The following is a 24,687-nucleotide window of genomic DNA, read 5'->3' on the forward strand; positions in this document are numbered from 1 at the left end:
TACTACTTACATAACCGTGGGACTTTTGACATGAATAACCTGGATGTGATGACACTAGTTGACCATGCAGTGCCTAGTGCATACGCGCCGTCCAACAGTTTTGCTTGTATAGCGAGACGCTAGATGAAATCCGATGCGTTTCATGTCGATCATACCAAGTGCATTTTCCAAGGCCTTCAGCCCAGATGCTCGGTGTGTTTTCGCTGATCAACACTCATACATTTTTATTAAGTACAAAATACTAGCGCTGAATAGTAGAACTAAATAAACTACATAACAGCACAACAACTGTCGATCTGTCTCCTCCTAGCTCTAATCATTGACTTGACTTTCGCTGGGGGTATTCCCGTATATGATGCAATCGACCTCGGATATTTCGGATGTCTTCTCAGAAAATCAAGGGGATCGTGGTTCGGCTTCCGCACCATTGCCAGAAACTCGCCGTAATAGGTTAGGATTGGTTTATACCGGCCTGAGCGTATATTGCTCGCGTTCTGAGCTTGAGCTATAGGATACGCTTGCAAACTGCACTTCTTTTGTATCCCGTTCCGACGCCGTTTCTGGAAGAATATCTGTGAATTGTGCTTCCAGAAATCAATAACGTGGCATTGGAATGAGTACAGATCCCATGCTGCGAGGCTTTCGTATGTCCAGCGTGGTTGCCAAGGACTTTCTCTGCCTGAGACCGTTGGACCGTATGGATGGGGAACTGTAGAGGCGAGACTGAGATCGACTAGTACACCATTGATGTACTGGTCAGGCTTCAAGTCTCGGATTACTATCCCCAGAAAATGAAGCTTATGCAGATTTTTTAGCATTTTGGGGAAGTGCTTCACCGCTACCATCTGGTCATAAGTCTCTCGTTGCTTTGAATCGTGATACGGAACCATGTTGACCCAGTCTTTGACAATTCCGTAAAGAGTACCGTCAGGAAATCCGTTCAGGCCACGGCCCTTCGCCCCCGACGAAACGAGCTTTTTCTCAATCTGTTTTGCTGTGAGAGCAACCCATCCGTGCACCTTGATGGCGATATATTCCGCATTTCTTTCTTTCAATCTGCCAAAGGCTCGACATTCATTCTCAAAGGGTGAGAAATACCAGTCGAATGCTTCACAGCAGCTCCAGCTTGGTTTGTCGCCGTAGACTTCCTTGGTGTTGACCGGCGCTTTAGAACTGACGAACTGTGAGTTGTTAACGTGGTTTACATTATATTTGGAGGTGAGGGACTTACGAATTTTATGGCGTAGTGACGTTTCTTTATCCGCGCTTTCACGACGGTGCCGTGGGCGGAGTCGACGTCGAGGACTTTGAGGAACTCCACTCTCTTGGACATCAGATTGCCTTTGTAGGGAGGGAGTTTTGGCCCTTGGGCTTTAGGCATATGCCCCTTGCTCGGCATGATTTATAGTGCAAGGCAGAATTAATGTGTACAGGAGCTGGGGGCTAGTGCGCTGCGTGGACGGGGCGTCGAAATGAAGCTATTCAGCCTTACGGTGATGATATTTGGGAAGATTTCAGGATCCATCTTGTGGGAGAGGTCTGAACTATAATTTATCCGATCATGAAGGTTCAAAGAAGGTTCAAAGAAGGGTTTTCACAGAGAATATGAAAGTTTCACGGTAGGACACTGGATTTTGGTCATATTCCTTACACGATAGCTGACTTTGAAACTGTCCTACAAGTGTATCTATATAGACAACCTCATTCCGAAGGATTAAATGAGTGATACAACCGCATGTTATGTATGCGATGGCTTCCAGCAATCGAACCGAAGATGCAGTGGTTGATGGGCGCGTGTATGTTGACGCGTGAAGTTAAGTTCGAACCCTAGAGTTACTTCGTAGATTCACCAAACATATCAGCACGATATCGTTTAAGGTTGGCCAAGAAGACTTTAGATAATGCCACATGTAAAAATTTCACAATTACTATTTGATAGCATGCAAAACCAACCCTTCTGTGCGTATTACTAGAGTAGCTCAGCGGTGTAGTGAGGTTCATCCATGAAGCGAAAACGACACCCTGTGCGATACTGCGGTTGGCTAACCTATACTGATGCAACTCCGTAGCAGCTGTGCCGCTCAGCAAAGGCACGTGCTGTCAGCTTTGTAGACGTTTACAAAATTATAAGCAGAGTATTTCACGCAAACAGATATCCTTTAACTCAATCTCCCTCACTAGATTGACGATCTCAAACAGCATAAAATGCCAGGGGCGGTGTATGCAACACCAGAGTGGTATCTCAAGGCCCAGGATCAAGACGTGAGCAGTGACATAGGCCGGCTGACCATTTATCACCTCGGTTTCAAACAGGCGACAAATGGGACACTCATATTCCCGCCGATTGACTTTTCAACTCAGCCTCGGGCTATACTTGATGTCGGGACTGCGGATGGACTTTGGATGCGGGATGTCCGGTCTTCAATTCCCGAGCCAGCTCAATGCGAACATACTTTCACCGGCACGGATATCAATAATTCTTTCTTCCCAACTACGACTACGGATGGCATCAGATATGTGAAGCAAGATATCAAGGATGACACACCGGAATCTTGGCAGGAATCTTTTGATCTTATCAACATGCGCATGATTCTCATCGCCGCTGGCTCTGGTGCCGCCCAACGCGCTGCCGTCACGGAACACATCAAACGGCTCAAACCAGGTGGTTGGATCCAAATTGGTGACTGCGATCGTATCTGCCCAACCCCAGAATACGAGAATCCGAGGTATCACGATATGTTTGCGTGCATCAGAGCTGTTTGTAAAGCATCAGGCTTAGATCCTCTCGAAGCGCCCAAGATGAAGCCTTGGTTGGTTGAAGCCGGGCTCGAAGATGTACGAGAAATTACGGCGATGAGAGCTGTTGGTAAGAGGAATCTTGATAAGGAGTTAGGGAGGTTAGGGGTTGAAGCAGATTTGATCATTGCGAAGGGGTTTGCGGCGGGTGCGAAAGGTGAGTCCAGATAACATCTTGGAGATATCTATTAATTGTGACAGCTTTGAGCCCTTCTTTGAAGCCGTTGCCGGATGAGAGGTTGGATAGCCTTGTGCGAGATCTAGAGACAGAGTTGAAAGATACAGGAGCTTACTTTCCCATGCGCTTCATTTGGGGCAGAAAACCAATGTCAAGATGAAGTCGATGCAAGGACACAAACATTTCTACTAGCAACAGAAACTTACGTTGTTTCTCTTTAGTGGCGACCAATAGCCTCTCTCTCAGCTAGCCAGTATTAAGACTCTACAAGAGCCGCATAGAACAGGAAAAATACGTCAGCCAATTATTACAGAAATTAGTTAAGGTTTTATAGATAATTCAATGAGCTAAGCTCGAGGCTTTAGATGTTGAAACACTGTAAGTCTTTACATAAACTGAACGCTTCTACTAGCCCCAAAGATGCATAGTTATGCAAAGCCTAACATACCTTGTTGGACCTTGGCTATGGTTTCATGAGTCATGCCAGAGTATCATGAACTCTCCAGCCTTAACCAGGTGATCGGAGTCAAACCCCGAAAAGCTAGCGCAAAAGACCCACAATCATACCGACATTTCAGCACTGTCAGTCAAATTTAGTACATCATCCTCAGGCATTTAGAAGGCCTAGTAACCTTCTAACGCTAGCCTAACAGTGGGCCACGTGGGGACTATCAGCAAGATTTTTTTTCTCACGATAGCTTCATGTTCCGGGCTTAGACCTATTTCAAGATAGCGCCCGCCACCCACTTTAATATTTTTCTCCTTCTTTTTATCTTTCTTCTCCCCGGATTTGTTTCCACTCTCTCCACGATCTTTACTTCATTTGTTAGACGGCACGATGAGCACCCTTGCGCTGCCTTCGAGCAGCTTACCGCCTTTATTTACACTCTCTAAAATCGCCGAGACAGATATATTCAACGCTCTGCACTACTTGGCTGCTATTTACTGTCCTTTATCATTTCCTTTTTCGAAGGAGTTGTGTGATTCGAAGCATAAGTTTGCAGAAGTGGATTCAGGATATACATCTGGAAACGAAGATGACGAGGCTGAACTGACCCCTGCGACCATTCGCGCAGATGTTCACGAGAAATCTTTTGCCGAGCGCTGGTTGACAGGACTTATCTCACGCGTTGAAAGTCTAGAGATATTTTCATCGGAGGAAGCGAGCCAGCGGGCGCTGGATCAGGCGGCGTATATTTTTGAGTCACTGTTTGCTAGTGCCTTGGATGAAGATGATCAGAACTCTCCGTTTTTGAGGGAGTTTTCGTTTGAGACGAACATTCCTGGGAGGGTTAATGGGAGGATTTCGGTTCAACTGAATGACGGACTTGCGGGGACGAATGATACAGACTTTGAAGATGTTGGACTCCAAAGTTGGGGCGCTTCGATCGTCTTTTCGGATCTCATGTGTACAGACCCTGAAGGATTCGGTCTGACAAAACTTGATCCTACGAAACACACTCGCATTATTGAGCTTGGTGCAGGCACCGGGCTTGTAAGTCTCGTTCTCGGAAAACTCATCCCCGCTCTGGGCATCAACGACTCCAAGATCATCGCAACAGATTATCACCCAGCCGTTCTCTCAAACCTCCAATCCAACATCTCAATCAACTACCCCAACACCCCCTCTTCCGTCCAAGCATCTCCCCTCGACTGGGCAGATTTCTCAAACTCCGCCCCCTTCGACATCCCAGCAAGCATGCTCTTCGCCACAGATGTGGTATACGCTCCCGAGCACGCACGCTGGTTACGAGACTGCGCAACACGACTTCTTTCGGATGATGGTGTTTTCTGGTTGCTGGTTACAATACGACCTAATGGGAAGTTTGCTGGTATTGGAGATACTGTTGAAGATGCTTTTGCAGAGAGGGATAGACCGCGTGGGAAGAATGGGAGGAGGTTGGATATTTTAGAGAGGCAGAAGTTGGACAAGAGGAGTGGTGTTGGGAGGGGGGATGAGAGTCATTATGAGCTTTTTAGAATTGGTTGGGCGTAGACATTAGGGTTAAAGGATTTCTTTTCAGCGATATTCCAGAGAGGAAGATAGACTTCATATAGATTTAGATATACAGGCATGATAGACATGACAACAGACTAGACGTCAAGACTAAGGTTGAGACTTATGTTATCCACTGATCCAGTCCCGTTCCCAAGTCGAAAAGACTCTACTGACACATGATGCTGTTTTATGAGAAGGTATGCCCTGTATCGTTGTGTTACATAAATGTGAAACCATACTGTTCCCAGGTGAGTAAGATACAAGGGCTGGTGTTAATAAAGCATTAAATCTGTTGTTGGTTGTGAAAACGACCCCTGATCAAATAAACGTCACGCAACCAACAAAAGATCCCTCCCAGCTTCCTCTTTAAGAACCACCCATCCAATCTGGCCATAAGAGTAGTACGATCACAAATCCCCACAAGCTAATTCCATCGCCCCCTCACTACTTCAGTACAACCTCCTCCTGAGGATCATTCTCACGATCCCACGGAAACCCATTCTTCCACATAAGTTCATCCCTCGACATATTCGCCGACATGACAACCGTACACGAATATTCGCTGACATTCATACTAACAAGTTTATAAAGACCTCGAGAAATATGCTTGGTCACTTGTATAACAGCATGGTGGATGTTCTCATTGGTGCCGGTACGAAGGAGTCGGAAGTCAGAGTCCGCGTTGATGTTGACGAAAATGACGTCGACTTTGGGTATGTCGACGAAGCTGGGCTGTTTGTCTGGACTGGGCCATGTAGCTGGGTTCTTGGAGGGGTCGACGGTGTAGTTGACTTGGATTTTGTCGGACATTTTGGAAACACTATGGACGAAAGAGCAGATAGGGGCATATAATACGAGAGATCAAAATAACTCAAGAAGCAAGTAGAATCGTGTGATATATATACCCGCTCACAAGCTCATTCAGCCTATATCCATTTAAGAAGGTGATAAAGTGACGTCCATGCATCTCCTCCCAACCAACATGCATACCCAAAATCCATCCGTCAATCAAATCCTGGCACTCCACGACAATTACTCCCACAATACAAAGGCCAACAATCCGAACACCCCGGATCAGGCTCACCATTCCCCTTATGAGCCTTACAATCCGGTTCCGTAGCCCTCACAAACTCATGAAGATGATGATCCGGACCCTCCTCCCTCCCAACCTCACAATCGCACAAGACGCTATCATCTTCTCCAGCGTCTTCTATATAATTGGCCATTGCCTGCTCATCGTTGACGTAAGCGAAAGCGAAGATGAGTTTTAGAGAGTCGGGATCGTAGTCTTTGTGAAGAATGGCATTGTCATAGAGTTTGTTTATGACGCAGAATGTGTCGCCGTGCTCGTGAAGATGGTCTAGTTCGGCTTTTGCTGCGGCGCCTGTGCGGACTTGGGGATGTCGTTGGAGGAATTCCTCAATGTTCTTTGATGGAGTCTTTGCGATTTTTGTTTGTGTAGCCATGACTACAAAATTGGATGAAGTATGGCCTTGAAGATTCAGAAGTAGAGGTCTTAGTGATTTACATACAATTCGACTACTAAACGTCGGTATGTTTTGGATGTGAGGTCGTTTAAATAGTTCTTCAATCATTATACGCGCCATCAAATCAAAGGTGAGCAATCTGGGGCCTGGAATCTATGCCCCAATAATGAGTAGGGGCGCTAAAAGAACCACCGCCCGCACGTTCATTCAGCCTGGCAGTAAGAAAGACGTTGCATAACTTCACGGTGTCTTGACAACTGCCATAAACGTTTGGACAGAGTTTAATCATTCGAATAGGATATTCACTTGAGATGAGAAAAAAGGTACGAAAACATAATAGCATTTAGCAAGCTACATAACTGCCAGCAACCATCACAGTGTTGTTATTCCTACCGAAACCATACTCTCACTGTACAATTGCCAAGCTAATCTCCCCATCATCCTGTGCAAAGTCTCAACCACCTACAATACAAGCAAGGACTCCATACCTCCCAGATCAACCTCCACTCAAATACGCTCAAACCAAGCCTGAATCATCCCCGACACCCCCGGAAGTCCAAACCCATCCGTATCCATAAACATTTTATCCGCACTCCCAAAAACCCTCCACGCCAGAACCTCCATCCCATTCTTCATAACCTCCGAAAACTCCGGAACAGGAAGTCCAAAGCCTGGAAACGCCGCCAAACTCGGTCCCGTGCGTGTAGTCGTGTCTTTTGTGATCTTTCCTCCCCAGCGATCAGGCATCTTGTTCATCTCCTCTTCTGTGATGACAACGACCTGAAGATCCCCGGGTTTCTTGAGGCGAGAGTTTTCGATGAGGGTCCAGGTGTTGAGGATAGGATCGTGTTTCATCACGCGTAGAGTGAGAGATTCGTTGGAGGATGTGGCGGCGGCGCCAATGGCCCAGCGGAGAAAGGAGCGGAGATAGATTGGGTTGCGCTTGGGGGTGAGAGAGGGGCCAGGAGAGATAGAAGGTCAAGAGGCTTTCTGGTCGGCCTCAACCTGAAGAAGGGGTTGAGGCATGATGGCAATGTGAAGAGTTGTTCCTGAATTCGTTGTGATGATGGATGTTGAGTTTGAGATGAAAACCCAGGAGGTGGGCAAAAGGTTTGAGTTTGAATGTGGCTCTAGGAACGATCTTGCTATCTTATAAAAGTAAATACTAGAGGAAATGATAGGATCTGTTTGTTCTACTGCCACTGTCTATCTGCTCACGTCTATAACTGCTATGAACAGTTACGCGGAACACAGATACCGGCCTTGCCACTGAACAGAAAAGGTGATGGCGCTGCTTGACAACAGTGGCACTCAGACTTCTCATCTCAAAGCCAACTTCGTCTCCTGCCCATCTCCAATATACAAATCACACCACCTCCCAACCCTCTCAAACATATCAAACCAAAACCTCTGCTGTTCAATTCCATGCCCCTCCCCCGGAAACTTCACAAACTCGTACTTCAACCCCCAATGTCTCAACGCCCTCCTAAATCCTTCAGCCTGTGAAAACGGACATCGCTCATCCTTATCACCATGAAGGATCAGCATAGGAGGAATCACCATCTCTCCTGTTTCTTGAGTATGCTTCACTGCACTAGCGACTTCCCAGAGTGCACTGCCCTGCCGATTTCTCGTGTCGTCGCGGTTGAGAGTCCAGATTGTGTCACCGCCCGCAAGTTCGATTTCGTAGGTTGAACCAAGATCAGCTGTAAGGGCGAGACTTTCAATGTCGCAGACTCCAGCCCCAGAGATAGCTGCGTTGAAGCGCCAGCCTAGGCCGTGAAGACCATTGCGCACACTGCAGAGGTATGTCAACAGACCACCTTGACTCCAGCCTCCAACAATGAGCTTCTTAGGATCCGCGAAGCCTTTCTTGATAGCGTTGTCAGTGATAGCAACAACATCAGCATAGTCGTATTTTCCCTGTCCGCCCATACTGTAAGATGCAAACTTTTCTCCACGACCGCTTGAGCCGCGATATTGAGGAAGGAGAACACCGTAGCCCTTTGAGAGGATATATGGTGCCCAGTTGAAACATGTTGTGTCGAAGCTATCAGTGTCACGAGATGTTGGACCGCCGTGGATGAGGACCAATGTTGGAAGAGGTTTAGTTGGCTTCTTGTCGGAGTTTGCTTCGGAATTTGGGGTGAGGTAAAGACCATCGAGTTCGACTTCATCATCGGTGGATCGGCAGGTGAGGACTGTGCATGAACCGAGGGATTTACCTGCGAGTGGTTTTCCATGCTTGGAGATTTTGATCCTGCCTTTGCCTGGTTCGATGATAAAGATGTCGTATGGCGTACCAACATCTGACAAGCTCGCCGCAAGGAGCGGACTTCCAGTCTCGGGACTGATGAAGATATCATATACCCAAAGCTCCTTCTTCTCATCGAAAAGATCATCGCCTCCCAGCTCACTGATAACATCAACCAGCCTAACCTGACGATTAACAATGATCTTTCCACCAACGACATGGAGCCCTCCAGCATCGTCATCCACGCCACATGCAACCTTGATGAAATCGTGAGCGTCAGCCTTGGGATCAGTCTTGTAGACCGCTCTTCCTCCCGTATCTTTATCATCAGGTACTCCAGTGATGAAGTAAACCTGGCCATCAGGCGCCCATGTAAGATCATACGGCTCGTTTATGACCTTGCAGAGCTCCTTGAACTTGCCAGTCTCAACATCAACCGTTGAAATAGTGGTCCCAGTCAACATCGCCTCTTCGATATGAGGATTCTCCGTACTCATAAAAGCAATTTTCTTCCCATCAGGACTCCAAGAAATTTCGCCAACATGCTTATCGCCACCGAAAAGAACCTTTGTCTCACGAGATTCGACATCAACGAGTCTCAATCTTGCAAAGTCCCATTTCTCACCCCAAACTTCAGGATCAGGCTCATCCTTCTCATTCTTCTCCTTCTCATCCTCAGTTTTCTCATCTGGAGAAATATACGCAATAGTCTTCCCATCGGGCGAGAACCAAAAACTCTCAATATCCTCCTCATTCTCAGTATCAGTTATCGGGATCGCATCACCACCGTCCATTCTCAGGGTGTATATCGCCGAACTTTCACCAACTTTTGCACGATCTGACAGAAAGGCAATTCTGTTTCCGTCGGGGTGCCATTTTGGATAAGTGTCGTTGAAAAGACCGGATGTTAGTTGACGAGATGAGTTTGGTTCAGATGATGATGCGATCCAGAGTGTTGAGAGGGCGTTTTTGCCTTTAAGATGACCGCCGACGAGACTGGTAGAGTAGACGAGTTTTTCGCCGTTAGGGGAGATTTTGATAAATTTGGGGACTTGGAGATCGCAGAGGGTTTGGGCGAAGGCTTTGTCGAAGCCTGGAGTGGTGGATTGGGTCATGATGCTTGAAGGAAGGTGAATTGATGTGCTGCGAAGCACAGTGAGGGGTTCTGAAGGGGCTGTTTTGGCCGTTCTTGGTCGCTAAAGCCTGCAGAAGCTGTGTTCTAATGGGAGAACAGTTGGAAGTGTGTGGTTTTGTGGTCTTAAATAATCAATGTTCGGTATGAAAATTAATGTTCAATTGAACTGAAGCCATTTGGCATTACCTCATGAGACAAGCTTGTCTAATTCGCTTTTGAAGATGTAGTGAGAAATGTCGTTGACTCACTGATCGACTCACTAAAGTAAGCGTGTATCAATCATCCGATTGGATGGCGCGTACAATCGCGCGATATCCACAGCGGCTCACTGACTCTGCTGAACCGCTAAAAGCCATCGCAATGAACAGATCAGCTCTACATTTCCAAGAATTCATTAAACATCAGCTCTACAGACGCGGTATGTGACTCATTATTCTGTTTTCTGCTGATTACATGCATGATGGTGATCTCGTCGCACTGTTTACTCAATACGGTCAAAGTCGGGGATAACCCCAGGTCATAAATGCAAGCTTACATGCGATGAACCATAGGGTACTGAGAATCGGATCATGTTCCACGATGCGGTAATGTCCAACATTCATGCTCTTTACATGTAGATTATTGCCTGAACGGCATGTTAGTCAAGAGACATTTTCAAAGGTCCTTCGTAGACAGACTTTCCGCTACTGCCTGAGCCTTATGTCTCGTCCTCATCGTGTTGATTGCCAATTGGTTATGTAACGTGATATGCTGCAGGTTACACAGCACAGCCTTGTTGTCTCCCAAAGAGGCCTCACAGTTGCAGCCCATTCAACTTTACTAGAGAAGAGATCCATCATCTCGTCCCTTGCACCTTAATAGAGCAAAAAATGGAAAAAGTCTGGTTCAAGCTCCGTCAAACCGATTATCCCCCTCCTCCAGAGGATGCCATCCTCCGCGGCGACGCCGATGATTCAGCTGCACCTCTCTGCCTAGGCCACTTTATCTCCAATCTCAAAACCCTCGACTTCCCTCTCAATCCTGGCTCAATCCTCCCCTTTCCCTCGCGCATGCGCGTCTTTTGCAACGCCACTCTAAATTTCACATGGGATGACACGAGATTGAAATCTCCAGGCACTAATCTCGCTGCCGGCGCGCCGATACTCGCAGCTACAGGCGTCACAGCCAAGGCCAGTCTGCAGCTTGCGTTTATGAAGACTGTGGAGAGCCATGAGGCGTATGATCGACTCGATACATATATAGTCCAGCCTACGAAGGGGTATATCGAGGATTGTCTGGAGCAAAATCAGTTGAAAGCCTGTGTCAAGGGAAAAGTGTCGTGGTCCATGTTTATGATTACAGGCATCAAAGTCGCCCGTGCGGGGAAGCGGGAAGCGCAAGAAGAGACCAACGTGGCAGCTGACATTGGTCCAGAACTGTAAGTTTCACATCTCATGCTTCTGGTCTCAGCTAATATTGATGATTTACAGGGACCTGCCGTTGGTTGCTACAATGAGAGCTACAGCAACTACACGCCGCATCGGCTCGCAGCGAACTTCTGGAGAACATCCTAGCGACTTCATCTGGGCTATCCGACTTGCCAAGATCCACAAAGGTTTGCTGATGAAAGACTGGTCAGTGGATCCGTACACCAAGAGAGCTACATTTGCAGATGGTGGTGAAAACAACGTTGATATAGAGAGTGTCTTGCGAGGTGAAGGTCTAGAAGGATTCAAGATTATTGAGGACGAGGAACTACATGAAGCTGTCATCTTTGACGAAAGCCTTATAAACTAGTTTGAGAGAATCAACTACACTTCATGAATATAAGTATACCGCTAGTTTGCTCTCTCCATCGCTTGCGATAGAACCTCCCTCACTCGCTGTCTATCCGCCTCCCGGTTGACTCCATGCCTCAAGGGCAACAACTCCAGCGGTGAGATGTATCTAAGATTCCCAGCCGGCTTTGACATAGCACTGAAGATTGCCAGCATACCAGGCAGTTTGCCTACATCTTGTGCTCTAAAGATCAACGCCTTGTTATCCATCTGTCGTGAAAAGTCGACGATTCTCGCAGCAAGTCCTGCCGCAACAGCCGTTGCCACTGTTCACAATCAGCAAGTACACTCTCCTTAAGACATGCGGTCCTCACTTGAAGTTCCACTCATTCGCTCGTTCCTCCTCTGGTCCGGATGCTGAAACCCCTCGCCTAGTATAGCAAAGTTCGGTGTATCAGCACGAGGTTCCGGGTTAAAGCCTGAGCTTTGGTTGCCTGTATTAGTCGAGTATATACACATGGTGCTGAGGTTGTGGCGAGCTGGGAATGCGACAGTGTTTGTGTTTTGCCAGTTCGACGCTGCAGCTATCACGAGAACACCCGCGGCTTTGGCTCTCGTCACGGCGTCATCTAATTCTTTGGAGTAGTTGCGAAAACCAGCCGAAATACTGATAATGTCGACGGAGCGAGGTGGCTCGATAGCCCAGTGAATAGCCTTACAGATGTCAGTATATGTTGCATCTCCTCGGGTTATTGGACACAAACTCTCGCCATTCGAAGTGGCCCCTCAATCTCATCCGCATGGTCCCTTTCAAAAACCCTTGCTATATAGAGCCTGGCCTCCTCATACATTCCCTGAATGATCCCAGCACAGCAAGTACCGTGCCACGAGTCATTGTTAGGCTGACCAGTAAAGTCCTTATACTCAGCTTGGTAACGACCCCTCTCTCTGTCATGGAGACCAGAATCGATAATGGCGATCTTGACTCTTTCGTAGGCATCTTTCCTGTCTCCTCGCATAGCTCTGATCAAGTCATCCACTTCATCGAGCCAGTCACCTGCTGTACGTTCGTGTTCACTTTGAACCTGTAAGTTTCTCGTCAAAATCGCTCTTGAGGCGATACTTACCTCTTGATGAATGTGGCTCTCAGGCCTCTGTGTTGAGCTCCCCTTTTGGCGAGTTCCTCCCAGGTCATCTGCGTGACAACAGACTTCCCATTTGTATCAAAGTCACTTGTCCATACCTTCAGGTCTGGGAGAGACTTGACGACGCCTCTCTGCGCTACGTCTAGCACTCTGATATTGACTGTATTGTTGTCAGGAATAAGTTTATCTGTTGAACTTGATAGAGAAAGTCTCACATTCGAAGCAGACTGAGCTTACATACTTGCCCCGCGATACTATCGCGCGGCATCTCTGTTTAGGTTCTTCAACCTGTTGTGACGATACAATGATAAATCGTAATTTGTCGTCGGAGTCGTTTTTGGTGGTTATTAGAAAATCCCTTCCAGAATCAGTTTCGCCAACGCTTTACTAGGGAACCTCCTGATGGACATCGTCTTACCTCAAATACACTACTCTTTCGTCCCCCATTGGGCCTCGGACGAACATGTGCCGTAGTCTGTCCTGAGCAGCTCTCACATAAGAAGTGAATAACTCTGCGTCTATCATTCAAGTGACAATCAGTGTTCAGAGAAGGCCCAACATCGTTGAAATAACTCACCTTCACGTAGGTCAAAGTAAAAATGCACGTCACTCGCTTCTATCTTGTTCTGGGTTACAGCTTGGACTATCGTTGTATTCTGGAGAGTAACGACAAGTCTACCAAGAGGGTTGGTTTCATGGCATATCCGTGTATCTGCGGCAACTAAGATGTATTGTGTGAGTAGCAACACTAAACTGACACTCTGCTTTTAGGGGTCGAACTCACCTCGTACTTCCCAGTCTTTCTCCCCTGAGAGAGAACCCCATACCAAGACACAGAAGTAGGACTGAGGGTGAAGGTGCTTTGAAGCCATCTCATCTGAATCGATCTCCTTGAGGGAAAGCTGCCATTCGAAAAAGTGTTTCAACGCAACAAGTGGCGGCTTTATCATAAGCATCTGTGTGTTGACCGACTCGCAAGTAACTTTAACTATTTTAGTAGACGGGAATCCCCAGTCGCTTCTATACGTCAGTTCCAATGACACCAGCCTCTAATGACGTGTAGGATGAGTCAAAGCCTCATCGATCTGGCATGCACTTACTTCTGGATCATTTCTGTGGCTCTAGACTCGACTGTTGGGCTCAGGCCAAGGTTCACGGGAATCCTCGAAGCTACACGGCCAGTCAGGCTGGCAGCCGCGATGACCTTTGACAAAGCCTGGACATATTTGATATCTACGCTGAATTAGTTCCACATTGAGCACATTCTAAACAGCGGTACTGTACATATTGGCGATACTTCTGATAGTTTCACAACAACAATTTCAGGTGTTTGTGGCTTCAATGCCATAATACACCATTTGCGCAGCCCACCAAGATTTGTTTCCTCTCTGAGAAGGCTTTTTCCTTTTATAACTAAGTGTGCATCAGCTTTTATCCTTAGAAGCGTTTGTACTTTGGATCACTTACGCTTGTAGGTCAAGTCGTCTGAATGCGGTTCGCGCGCACAGCAGCACCGACACTTGAAGACCTTTGGTCTCTCTACTGTGGTTTCATAGAGCCGAGCCTTTGGACAGACAACTATTTCCTCGTGAAATGAACCAGATCCGGCTTTGCTCGCCACAACCATCTCGCTAACAGTGAAGGTTGTCTGAGAGCTGTCGACAGGCGGCGCCGGTGGGAAGATCCGGTCCGAAACACTGAGAACGTGTTCCGCCAGTTCATCGAAGACCTTCTTATCTTCATTTTCCAATATGCTTGAGTGTAGCGTATTCATGATTGGATGCGCTAGGATTTCAGAGGTACGGTGAAACTCGCTCCAAGGTCACAAAAAGAAAATAATGACGCTGACATAAAATGCCTTGGTGGCAGTGCTTGTGCGGCTGCGTCTGACGGTTACATTAGGCAGCGACAGAGCAGACGTTTCAGCCCATCCTCGGGTTGTTCACCAGAGCCTTGTTTAGAAAGATGCATGGAGCCAGTTAATTTTGATACATTACATGGCATTAGGGTTGGGTTCATTGAACTCTTTTAATGCTGGAACTCCTCATCTCTTTGTTGCTGTCAAGTAATGAGAGTAGAAATAGGCCTGAGACTGGAACTCCTCTCTCAACACACCATAAATCATATACCTTCGTCTTTGATCTACAATAGGTCTGCCACCTCTACTGAGTCTGCAAGCCCCCGCATATCTGACAAAGACACCAAGTATCCCATATCATCATTGGCAGCAACCCCGCTGATCAGATCATGACCCCCCTCATTATGCATGCCATATGCACGTTAATCACACAAGCACGAGGCTGTACACTTGCCCTTCATGTAACTAGACCAAGAGACAAAAGTGAACATGGAACGGATGAACCTTTCCTTAAAATAAGTCGCCATTTCACAAGCTAGGGTTGATGTTCTTAAATTTAAGCTCAGTTATACTACCCCACGGGATGTTGATGGCTATGTGCTGCATCCTTAGCACCCTTGAGCGATTATCTGCAAGCCACGTACTCAATGCGACACCCGTCTGACTTGGGCCAGCATTGCGGCTGAGGTCACTCAAGGCAGGGGGGTTGAAAGTTCTTAGTCATATGCTTGTCGATGATGATTTAAGTAAGTGGTGCGGATTTATTGATATAGGTGAAGGATCAGATCTCATTCTTCATTTCACAGCATAATAACAACTCCAGTTGAGATTCCACTATCATCTTACGGACTAGGAATCAGCAACTCAACAACAAAATGACTAGCCGCCATGTTCTAACTCACCGAATCAAATCCGGTGTAATATTCTCCGCCCCCGGCAACATGCTGGCCATGCCCGAAGGAGGCTGGGGTGACGATACACCAGTCCCTCGACCAAAGAAACCCAAGAAGAAAATCGCACACCGTGGCATCGATCAGTTTCCCAGGTACATATCAAGAGTGGCGCCTCCTTATGAGCCTCACGATGACGCTGGTCCTTTCACCTCGGGCAGAGATGTCAAAGAGTTCAGACTCTTCTCCGTGCCACCATACCCCGAGCCCCCAGAGAGACCTCAAGAACCTGAAATACCTGAGGTGACACTATGTCTACCGGTGCTCAGTGTGTCATTGACAGCTACTGTTGACGGGACAGTCGCCCATACAGAGCTGGTGCAGAAATTTCACAATCCCTCTGATGTGATAATCGACGCTGCGAAGCACGTATTCCCTCTATACGATGGAGCTGTTATCACCTCATTTGAGTGTACAATTGGTGATGAACGTCGTGTCAGAGGCGTCGTCAAGCCAAAGGTGCAAGCGCGGAAAGAATATGAGGAAGCTGTCCGCGATCGAGTCGCAGCTCCGGCGCTTTTAGAAGAGCATACGCCCGAGATCTTCGAGACGTCTCTTGGAAACATTCCCACCAATACAACAGTGGAGATCAAGATTACGTATGTTCAAGAGCTGAAGGTCGTCATGATGGAAACAGAAGCAACCGAGGGGATAGCTCTTACTATTCCGATGTCTATTGCTCCGCGCTATAGTAAGTCACCAATTGAGTGGGAGCCAGCGTCAACCATACCAGAGGAGAAGCTTGACATCTGGATCAGGGTCATTGATAATGGGAAAGTTAGCCATGAAGGCTGTGATGAAGAGTCGGGCCATATCGTGGATTTTGAGGGTTACAAACCCATCGAATACTTCCACGTGTCTGAAAAAGATGCAGCACCTGCATCCTACTACGTCTGGCACCATGAATCACAGCCACCAGTTCTGAGGAAGGACTTTGTCTTTGTTATCCAGATGAATGAGGGTCATCGCATCAAGTCTCGGGCCATCGCTTGCCCGGCAGATGATGAGGGTTTAGCTGCCATGAGGGTAAACATCCGACCCAACGATCTGTTCCGCAATGCCATCATTCCACAATCATTCACCGGGGAGATTCTGTTTCTTCTTGACCAATCTGTATCAATGGATTGGTCTAATGGGTCACCAGCCTATGGCAGCCGACATACCGGAGGACGAAAGATCGATGTCATGCGAGAAGCAATGTTCCTTGCTCTTTCTGGAATACCATCTACATGCATCTTTAACATCATATCATGGGGATCAGCAACCGTCGGCCTGTGGGGAAACTCCCAACCTCACACCGAAGAGAATATCAGAGAAGCCAAGAAATATGTCTCCCAAATCGAAGCTGATATGGGAGGTACAGACCTACTTCGAGCTCTAGAGGCTGTAGTGAAGCGTCGAGTGCAAGAACGAGGATCAACGCAGATCATCATTCTCACAGACGGCGAATTGGAACCAGAGGAATCGATCCAGTTTATCTGGAAGAAACGTCAACTATTCGGAGACAGCATTCGATTCTTCGCCCTGGGCATTGGAGATGAAGTTTCTCACCGTTTGGTGGAGAGTATCGCGGAGTGTGGCGGTGGCTATAGCGATGTTGTTCATACTACGCAGACACCACGATGGCACGATCGATTGAACCGATTACTGAAGTCGGCTCTGGAACCAAACAGCTGGAGTTGCGACATCGACCTCGGTAGCGGATTCGAACGGAAGAGCCTGATCGATTACAAGCTAGGACGGGATAATCCTGCAGATGGTGGCAAGATACCTTATGTCCAATCTCCTTTTCCAATCTCATCCCTCCATCCCTTCAGCTTTGCCTCGATTTCCTTCTTGGTCGACCTTCGTCATGGCGGAGAACTTCCCAAGACTATTATGATAACCACGACTACCCCTGGTGCCAAGAAAAAGTCTTATGAACTACCGATAGAGATAGTAACGAACAACGACGGAACTATCCATCGATTAGTCGCCAAATCCGCTCTACTTGACCTAGAAAATCAGATAAAGCGCGGAACTACAGAAACAGAAGTCACCAAAGCAAGTGCAGAGAACATTGGCACTATGTACTCCATCACCAGCAAGTGGACAAGCTTCGTTGCTGTCTCAGAAAAGGAACCTACGCAGACCGTGGAAGAGCAAAAGATGAATCACTACAAGGCACTCTTTGACGAGATAGACATCGATGAGCTTCTCAATAACGTGGATGATGATGAAAGTACATCTTCTGATTCGTCGAGTGGTATTGTCTATGGTGTCTCTCAGAGCCCGCAAATGAATAGCCTAGACTTATCACCACCATTCTCTAGACCTTCGGATCACTATAACTACGGCCGAGTACTCGAGTCTGCGAAGTCAAGACCACTTCCCCAGCCAGCGTTCTATCGGCCACCACCACCACCCGCACAAAAGTCACAAACCCATTCCGCAGGCAATAATGGAGGTCGGCAACTCGTTATAGAAAAACGTACGCTCAGGAGTTGTTCTTTTGAAGAGGATAGTTATGAGCCCGAGGATCTACCTCTCGCGGGTAGTCCAATCGCTCGGTGCATATCCGTTTCAGGGCCAGTGGAGCCACAAGCATCTGATGATAGTGGTCCTGCCGGTACAAGTCAAAACGTCTCCCACACTTTGAGCATAACTGGAAGTTCGAGTTCTGAAGATGAGGTGCTTGAGTGGAGATCTCGGGAACGGCGGGGTTCTACTGAATCTCAAGCTCGGGCGAAGAGTGTCGACGGTGATGTTGGCATACCCTCAAGACAGCGCGTTTTTAGCGACAATTCCCCAATAACTGGTATTTTTGCCAATGTTCCTCTCATTCCAAATGATTCTTCTTATGAAGAAGCAGAAAGATTGGAGCGCACGCGAGCGAATACCGCAGACGGTGTCACTCTGCATAGCATTCCGGACTTACCACCACCTACGGCAGAAGACTCTCTAGTTCACGAGCTTAGAGATCGTTCTCGAGCTGATACGGCTAGACCATGTAGCGTTGAATCGTACAATTCAGCAGCCGATACGAAACGAGCTTCTACGTCTGCGTGCTCCACGCCATCAAAGCCCGTGCGCCGCAGTACACCTTTATCTGAGGACGAAGACGCTTATTTTGAAGTTGGTACAAACCAGAGGTTTCGGGTCGTGGGCCCTCAACAAACCATGCCGTCATCTAGACGCCCTCCTGTCGGTGAAGACCGCCAACTCATCGCGCCCAAGGTTCCCCCGCCGTCTGGTGAGCCTTCCTTGCCTGGCTGGGCACCGCAAAGCAGCGCACGAGAGACCCTACCTGGTGGTCCTAAATTCCCTACTTACAGAGTTCCACCCATCCCTAGTCCCCCACCCCGAGCTCCAGGCACATACAACAGCGACGCGAAAAACGGTGAGGCAATGAGCGCTACATACATTTCTCAGCCCTCTGAAACTTTCCTTGGGCCTGATTCATTAGCGGTAAACGCAAAATCGCCTCATGACCATGGATTTCCCTACAGCGGATATCCTGTATTCCCTTGTGACGCTAATACGGCTAAGCCGGGTAACGTTGGATCTTGGGATTCAAACCACGATTCAGACCACGAGGAAAGGAGTCAGAGCAGTTTTGACTTACCTTCATATCAACATGACCCGCATGACCCTCTAAACTGGCGGGTTGCTATGGAAAGTCAAGATGGCCAGGGTCTATTCAAACTGCCAGAGCAAACCGGAGAAAGGCTGCGGCGGCACTTCTGTCGGGACACAACACTGAATGTCATGCCCAAGATTTCCGAATTTCTGAGTGACTCCTCAATCTCAGCACAAGAGAGGGAAGAAACATGTGGCCGCTTAATGGACACATTGATGATGGTTGAATGTTACAAAACGCACTTGGCGCAGGAGGAAGACATATGGGACTTGATGATGGAGAGGGCGTGGGACGCGATGATTGCGGTTCTTGGACTATCTGATAGGGAAGAAGCCTTAGAAGAGTTGGCGAGTCTTGCAAGAGCTTCGATGATGCATTCGCATTTCATGGCTGCGACTGGAACAAGGGATTCGGAGAAGGATGGTGATTCTGTGGACGCGGTGATATGTCCTGTCTGCGACGTGGTATGGCCGACAACGCAGCGTTTCTTTTGTCCTTTTGATCACGAGACTGACACGGAGATTGATGAGTTCCAGAACTGGGATGACTTTTGGACACATCAGATACAGAAAGGGCATGTTGTTTGTCCTCAGGAGGGTATGTAAATGGAGGAGATGAGCCAACATTTTCTTGCATATCCATCCATAAGCTCAAAATCTGCAAGGGTATATCTTGTGCGGGTGACAGAATGTGAATAAAATGGTACGGAATTTACAAAATGACTATGGAGCCTGATGGAGGGTCAATGCACTGGATATACTAGCAGCGAAAAAAAACACGAGCGGAAAACTAATGAACTAATTCTTCAAACTTTCATTAACCGAGGCTGAATCTGTCTTATTAACACGTTTTTGAGGCTTGCTTGTTACACGGTAGCATAAATCCGAGTTTTGAAGAGCCGCCTACCCTAGAGCTGCTCTTCAGATGAGAGAGCCGGCTCCTTGAGGTTCATGCTGCTTGTTGATTGGAAGACAAGATACTTACGCGAAATCTCATGAACTCATGCAACATTTATGAACTGAGTTGCTAAGGGTTTAATTGCATTATGCGCCATTCAAAGCAACCGTAGAGTGGATGTGATGACGGGAAAGCTCCCGAACGAGTGATGAAGCGCGACCACGTTCACACCTCGTGCTTATATCCAGGAGCAGAAGAGACAAACCCAACGGCTTCCCGAAGACTCCGAATCTGTCAAATCTGGATATAGATACCGATTTCACCCATTAAATACTACCTCTCGTAAATGACTGCAACAGCAAATCCACAGAATAAGCTCCAACTCAACAAAGCGGCATTGAGAATCTACGCCCGCTCGGGCCGTCCGAAGCCCCACCTTTCCAACTGCCGATCTCTTGCGGAGATATCCACAGGTAATGATCGACATCAAGGTACCAGGGCAAGCTACGTCAATTGCCATGACTTTTTCTCCGTGTTCCTCACCTCGTCCTTTTCTTATAACCTATATTTGAGAGGAAGAACGACAGGTACTGACATTAGAACCTCAAGCACAGAAGACGAGCGTCTGATAAGATTTGTCGGTATTTCAGTGTCGTATACTATTAGAGACACCATGGATCCAGACAAGACCAGCACAGATGGCGGAGAGAACATGAGGGGTTCGATAGGCGAGCAACCTCTCCTCTCAACACCCGACATGGACCGAAGAATCAGACACGCCGTAAGTCCAAAAGTCCATCATCACATCCCCAACTTATACGACAAATCTAGTTCGACCGTCACGTTATGCCCGTCGTCTGCTGTCTCTACGTCCTCTCGTACCTCGATCGCGGTAACATCGGCAATGCCAAAACCGCCGGGGCACAAGAAGCCCTGGGCCTAAGCTCTGATGACTGGTCATGGGTTCTCAACTCGTTTTATATCGCGTATATCTTGTTTGAGTGGACGACTATGCTCTGGAAGATATTTCCTGCTCATATCTATGTCTCTATTCTCTGTGTTTGGTAAGTCTCGCGTGCTTATTCGCAATGTTTACTGCTAACAAAGATGTAGCTGGGGAACAGCTGCGATGTGTTCTGGCGCAGTGCACAATATGACCCAATTGATAGTCACACGCATCTTCCTCGGTATATTCGAAGCTACGTTTGGTGCTGGTGCTCCATTCTTCTTGTCTTGTCTATACAAAAGAAGGGAACTGGGTCTTCGCATGTCTATCTTGCTTGGCATGTCACCACTCGCGAATACCTTTGCGTCTAGTTTAGCGTATGGTATCATCCATATCAAAGGGTCTTTAGCCCCATGGAGACTGTTATTCATCATAGGTATGACCATCCTTGCTGGGTCTAACAATACTGACCGTTTTCAGAGGGTGCACCGACTATTGCTTTCGCCCCGGTTGTCTACTTCTTCCTAATCGACTCCCCCGCAACAGCAAAATTTCTCACAGAAGAAGAACGATATTTCGCTGTTCAGCGCGTACAAGGTCGCGATGGCACCAAGAAAAACGTCAACTGGAGACAAATCATCGCTGGAATAATCGACTACAAGAATTACGTCCACTCGATTATTCACTTCTGCTGTAACTTTTCTTTTGCAGCTTTATCCAATTTCCTTCCCACGATCGTCAACGCTATGGGCTATAGTTCTATCAACGCGCAGGGCCTCACAGCTCCAGCATATTTCGCTGCCTTTCTACTGTGCATCGGAGCTGCGTTTGTGTCAGATCGATGTGGAAACCGTGGATTCATTGTAGCTGGCTTTGCTGCCATGGCCACGGTCGGTTATGGTCTTCTTGCAGGTATTCAGGATATCCATCGCCCAGGCCCCCGATACGCTGGTGTATGGTTCGCTGCCTGCGGTATCTTTCCAGCGCTCTGCATCAATATTACCTGGTTACTCAATAATCAGGGACGGGATTCGAAGAAGGGAGCCGGCCTTGCGATCACGCTGATAATCGGGCAATGCTCGTCTCTTATCAGCAGTTATGTATTTCCAAAGGAGGACGCGTAAGTTACCTATTTCTTTAGTGCTTCAGTTAACTTACAGCTAACGTCGAGGTAGACCATTCTTTGTGAAGGGTTGCGCAATCGGCTGTGGTATGAGTGGAGCTATCGTCATCCTTGCTTTGTTCATGCATTTCGCCTTGGAGAGAGAGAATAAGCGCAACGAGAAGCTTTATGGACCTTTAGACAACGACGCTGAGGTGGATGCTGTAGAGGAGGGCGAGCAGAGCAAGAACTTCCGATACCTGACCTGAGTAGATAAAGTTTCCAATTAGACATCATCATGCGTTCTCGCTTTCAACCTGCCCACCATGTCAGCATTAGGCTGTAAGGCATATTTGAAGGCGGATCGGAGCACCCAACCATAGCCTAAACGCCGCCTAAATCCACAAAAGGTTATCCTCAGGTGAAATTTAAACACAATTGACAAGTGAACGTCCATTCCAGTTAATCTGAATCCTCACCTTCGGCTAAGCCCTGGGCAACATTTCGGAAGACAGGTTTCTTTGCAATGGCGACAAAGGTGGGGTCAGTCCGCAGCCCAAGCAAACCGTCACCAGGGCTTGATATCTTCAGAACTCCAGAGAATCCGACATTCTATTCAGCGAATATGTACGAGAGTCTCGACACAAGCAAGCGGGAATTTCGACTTATTAAACTTTCTACGCAAACTGGCGGCGGTATACTTGAGTGCAAGTTACTGCCTGCGATGCCGTTAATCGACGCACAAAAACGGTATCTTGCTTTGTCGTATTGCGCAGGAGACCCGACAGACACAAAGGACATCCTCGTGAACGGAGTGAAATGCAACATCTTTGCCAATTTGCATCATGCACTGGTACTCGCTCGTCGTTATTGGATTCGATCCTCCAGGCAAAGCCCACTCCTATGGATTGATCAATTATGTATCAATCAGCACGATTTAAAAGAGAGGTCACACCAAGTCGGCTTCATGAGGGAGATCTACCAGTGCGCGGAACGTACACTAGCTTGCCTATCTACAACAAAGACCAGTGGGAGGGGCCTGAAATGGCTGATCGACCTGTGCGACGCTGTCCCTTCTCGAGAAGACGATGAAGCATTCCAATACGACAGAGAAGAAGAATCAGACACCGAACACGAGACCGACTCAAAAGACGCTTCCCGAAAAAGTAAGGAAACGTCCAACACCTTCAACTCTGAGCGTGCTGGAGGTGACAGACAGCAACTGTTTCGCATAAGTGACCATCTCTGGAACAACATGCACATCGAGAAGTTTATAAATGGGTGGATTGCATTTTACGACGTACTAACCAGCCCATGGTGGAATCGAGTTTGGATCTGCCAGGAATTCTTAGTATCTAGTCAGGTCAGCTTCATGTTCGGCCACCATTTTGTCTCATGGGAGCTGTGCTGGAAAACCATGCAAGCCTTTTGCAGAATACACAGATACACCCTAATGAATCGGGATCACTTCCTGGGGCTCAATGGCCTCTCGGTGGGCTGTCCCGAGGATCGCCAACTTTGCCGCATCCTCAACATTGTTCAAGAAAGAGACCTCAATCGTCAAGTCGGTCATGTGGGGATGGCCTTGAAAATGAAGATCCGTTGGAGTGGCAGCATGAACATCAATGCTCTTTTATCACATTCTCGTTCTTGCAAATCTTCCGATGATCGTGATCGGGTGTACGCTATTCTTGGGTTAGCTTCACCAGGGTATCAGATCTTTCCTGACTATTCACACGATATGAGCGCAAGCGAGGTCATGATAACGACTACCAAAGCGATAATAGAGAAGGAAGATAGTCTACGTATCCTGATTGAGGCCACGACATTGGTTCGATCTAAGAATCTCGACTTGCCTTCATGGGTTGTCGATTGGACTAGTACTGAAGCCTCGGATATTCGAAATAACCATTTCGGGAACAGGTTCTTCCACCACAATAGTTGCATACCACATGAATCTCCAGAATCTACTTTTGAGACTGTCAAAAACAAGATCCATCAGACACAAGCGCACCTTCTAAGGGTTTATGGGACATTCATCACAAAAATATGGCTGGTTGAGAAAGGGCCGTTTGCAGCGTTCTACGGCGCCCAAGGATGGCAAGGCAGCGCACTTGTTTCCATCACTGATGGTGATGAAGTATGGATTTTATACGGGCTAAGAGTGCCGATGGTTCTGCGGCCATATCGTGATGGGTATCAGGTCGTTAGCTCTGCTTGCCTAATGGGGCAGAATGGTGAGGGTTTTGGGACACCCTTGATATCAACTGAAGTGGGGAGGGCCAATAAGAGCCGCATAGTATTGTACTAGAGCATGTCAATAATCAGGGGATGATAGTATAGGCTCTGTTTAGAGTTAAACGTGTAATGCAATATATAATATGGGGATACTTGCTCAACAGATGTGGGGGAAAAAACTAAAGATCTTCGACTGTGCCGACACTACCCACAATAGTGTCTTACCTCTACCCTACCTTAGTCTGAGGCAGCTACCTTGGTAGCGAGATAACGCCGGCTTGTCCTTGGTCTTCAACTGTCGCTGAAGTTCTTCCTCAAGCACTTTA

General features: G+C 47.6%; 11 protein-coding genes across 11 annotated transcripts; 6 read left to right on the forward strand and 5 right to left on the reverse strand.

Moving 5' to 3' along the window:
- Nucleotides 1-269: 269 nt before the first annotated feature.
- On the reverse strand, nucleotides 270-1,399 carry BKA55DRAFT_511632 (kinetochore Sim4 complex subunit FTA2-domain-containing protein; the record flags this gene model as incomplete). Its single annotated transcript, XM_046187728.1, has 2 exons — nucleotides 270-1,181; nucleotides 1,232-1,399. 2 exons carry the CDS (start codon nucleotides 1,397-1,399, stop codon nucleotides 270-272), a joined length of 1,080 nt encoding a protein of 359 aa, XP_046049635.1.
- A 742-nt stretch (nucleotides 1,400-2,141) lies between these two features.
- On the forward strand, nucleotides 2,142-3,333 carry BKA55DRAFT_569212 (uncharacterized protein). The gene has a single exon (XM_046192903.1). It carries the CDS (start codon nucleotides 2,206-2,208, stop codon nucleotides 2,965-2,967), a length of 762 nt encoding a protein of 253 aa, XP_046049636.1. The 5' UTR covers nucleotides 2,142-2,205; the 3' UTR covers nucleotides 2,968-3,333.
- A 403-nt stretch (nucleotides 3,334-3,736) lies between these two features.
- On the forward strand, nucleotides 3,737-5,086 carry BKA55DRAFT_569213 (putative methyltransferase-domain-containing protein). Its single transcript, XM_046192904.1, has one exon. It carries the CDS (start codon nucleotides 3,813-3,815, stop codon nucleotides 4,968-4,970), a length of 1,158 nt encoding a protein of 385 aa, XP_046049637.1. The 5' UTR covers nucleotides 3,737-3,812; the 3' UTR covers nucleotides 4,971-5,086.
- Nucleotides 5,087-5,267: 181 nt separating this feature from the next.
- BKA55DRAFT_738653 (uncharacterized protein) lies at nucleotides 5,268-5,811 on the reverse strand. The gene has a single exon (XM_046201394.1). The coding sequence runs from the start codon at nucleotides 5,781-5,783 to the stop codon at nucleotides 5,418-5,420; it is 366 nt and encodes a 121-aa protein (XP_046049638.1). The 5' UTR covers nucleotides 5,784-5,811; the 3' UTR covers nucleotides 5,268-5,417.
- Nucleotides 5,812-5,977: 166 nt separating this feature from the next.
- On the reverse strand, nucleotides 5,978-6,439 carry BKA55DRAFT_690552 (uncharacterized protein; the record flags this gene model as incomplete). Its single annotated transcript, XM_046199517.1, has 1 exon — nucleotides 5,978-6,439. One exon carries the CDS (start codon nucleotides 6,437-6,439, stop codon nucleotides 5,978-5,980), a length of 462 nt encoding a protein of 153 aa, XP_046049639.1.
- Nucleotides 6,440-6,848: 409 nt separating this feature from the next.
- Nucleotides 6,849-9,829, reverse strand: BKA55DRAFT_738655 (Alpha/Beta hydrolase protein; the record flags this gene model as incomplete). Its single annotated transcript, XM_046201395.1, has 2 exons — nucleotides 6,849-7,402; nucleotides 7,910-9,829. The coding sequence occupies 2 exons, from the start codon at nucleotides 9,827-9,829 to the stop codon at nucleotides 6,968-6,970; spliced, it is 2,355 nt and encodes a 784-aa protein (XP_046049640.1). The 3' UTR covers nucleotides 6,849-6,967.
- Nucleotides 9,830-10,423: 594 nt separating this feature from the next.
- On the forward strand, nucleotides 10,424-11,646 carry BKA55DRAFT_676105 (uncharacterized protein). Its single transcript, XM_046198087.1, has 2 exons — nucleotides 10,424-11,266; nucleotides 11,319-11,646. Exons 1-2 carry the CDS (start codon nucleotides 10,719-10,721, stop codon nucleotides 11,623-11,625), a joined length of 855 nt encoding a protein of 284 aa, XP_046049641.1. The 5' UTR covers nucleotides 10,424-10,718; the 3' UTR covers nucleotides 11,626-11,646.
- On the reverse strand, nucleotides 11,647-14,825 carry BKA55DRAFT_569220 (peptidase S8/S53 domain-containing protein). Its single transcript, XM_046192905.1, has 10 exons — nucleotides 14,219-14,825; nucleotides 14,036-14,164; nucleotides 13,852-13,984; nucleotides 13,536-13,768; nucleotides 13,329-13,472; nucleotides 13,170-13,269; nucleotides 12,967-13,109; nucleotides 12,734-12,911; nucleotides 12,371-12,683; nucleotides 11,647-12,320 (listed from the first exon to the last, which is right to left on the reverse strand). The coding sequence occupies exons 1-10, from the start codon at nucleotides 14,523-14,525 to the stop codon at nucleotides 11,961-11,963; spliced, it is 2,040 nt and encodes a 679-aa protein (XP_046049642.1). The 5' UTR covers nucleotides 14,526-14,825; the 3' UTR covers nucleotides 11,647-11,960.
- Nucleotides 14,826-15,384: 559 nt separating this feature from the next.
- On the forward strand, nucleotides 15,385-19,998 carry BKA55DRAFT_569230 (uncharacterized protein). Its single transcript, XM_046192906.1, has one exon. The coding sequence runs from the start codon at nucleotides 15,485-15,487 to the stop codon at nucleotides 19,781-19,783; it is 4,299 nt and encodes a 1,432-aa protein (XP_046049643.1). The 5' UTR covers nucleotides 15,385-15,484; the 3' UTR covers nucleotides 19,784-19,998.
- A 549-nt stretch (nucleotides 19,999-20,547) lies between these two features.
- BKA55DRAFT_377859 (major facilitator superfamily domain-containing protein) lies at nucleotides 20,548-22,544 on the forward strand. The gene is made up of 5 exons (XM_046185932.1): nucleotides 20,548-20,856; nucleotides 20,907-21,139; nucleotides 21,189-21,457; nucleotides 21,502-22,141; nucleotides 22,197-22,544. The coding sequence occupies exons 1-5, from the start codon at nucleotides 20,749-20,751 to the stop codon at nucleotides 22,390-22,392; spliced, it is 1,446 nt and encodes a 481-aa protein (XP_046049644.1). The 5' UTR covers nucleotides 20,548-20,748; the 3' UTR covers nucleotides 22,393-22,544.
- BKA55DRAFT_377772 (heterokaryon incompatibility protein-domain-containing protein) lies at nucleotides 22,369-24,600 on the forward strand. Its single transcript, XM_046185931.1, has one exon. The coding sequence runs from the start codon at nucleotides 22,650-22,652 to the stop codon at nucleotides 24,432-24,434; it is 1,785 nt and encodes a 594-aa protein (XP_046049645.1). The 5' UTR covers nucleotides 22,369-22,649; the 3' UTR covers nucleotides 24,435-24,600.
- The last annotated feature ends 87 nt before the right edge of the window (nucleotides 24,601-24,687 follow it).

This window comes from Fusarium redolens (genome assembly GCF_020744475.1).
Source record: "Fusarium redolens strain MPI-CAGE-AT-0023 chromosome Unknown BKA55scaffold_8, whole genome shotgun sequence".
NCBI lineage: Eukaryota > Fungi > Ascomycota > Sordariomycetes > Hypocreales > Nectriaceae > Fusarium > Fusarium redolens.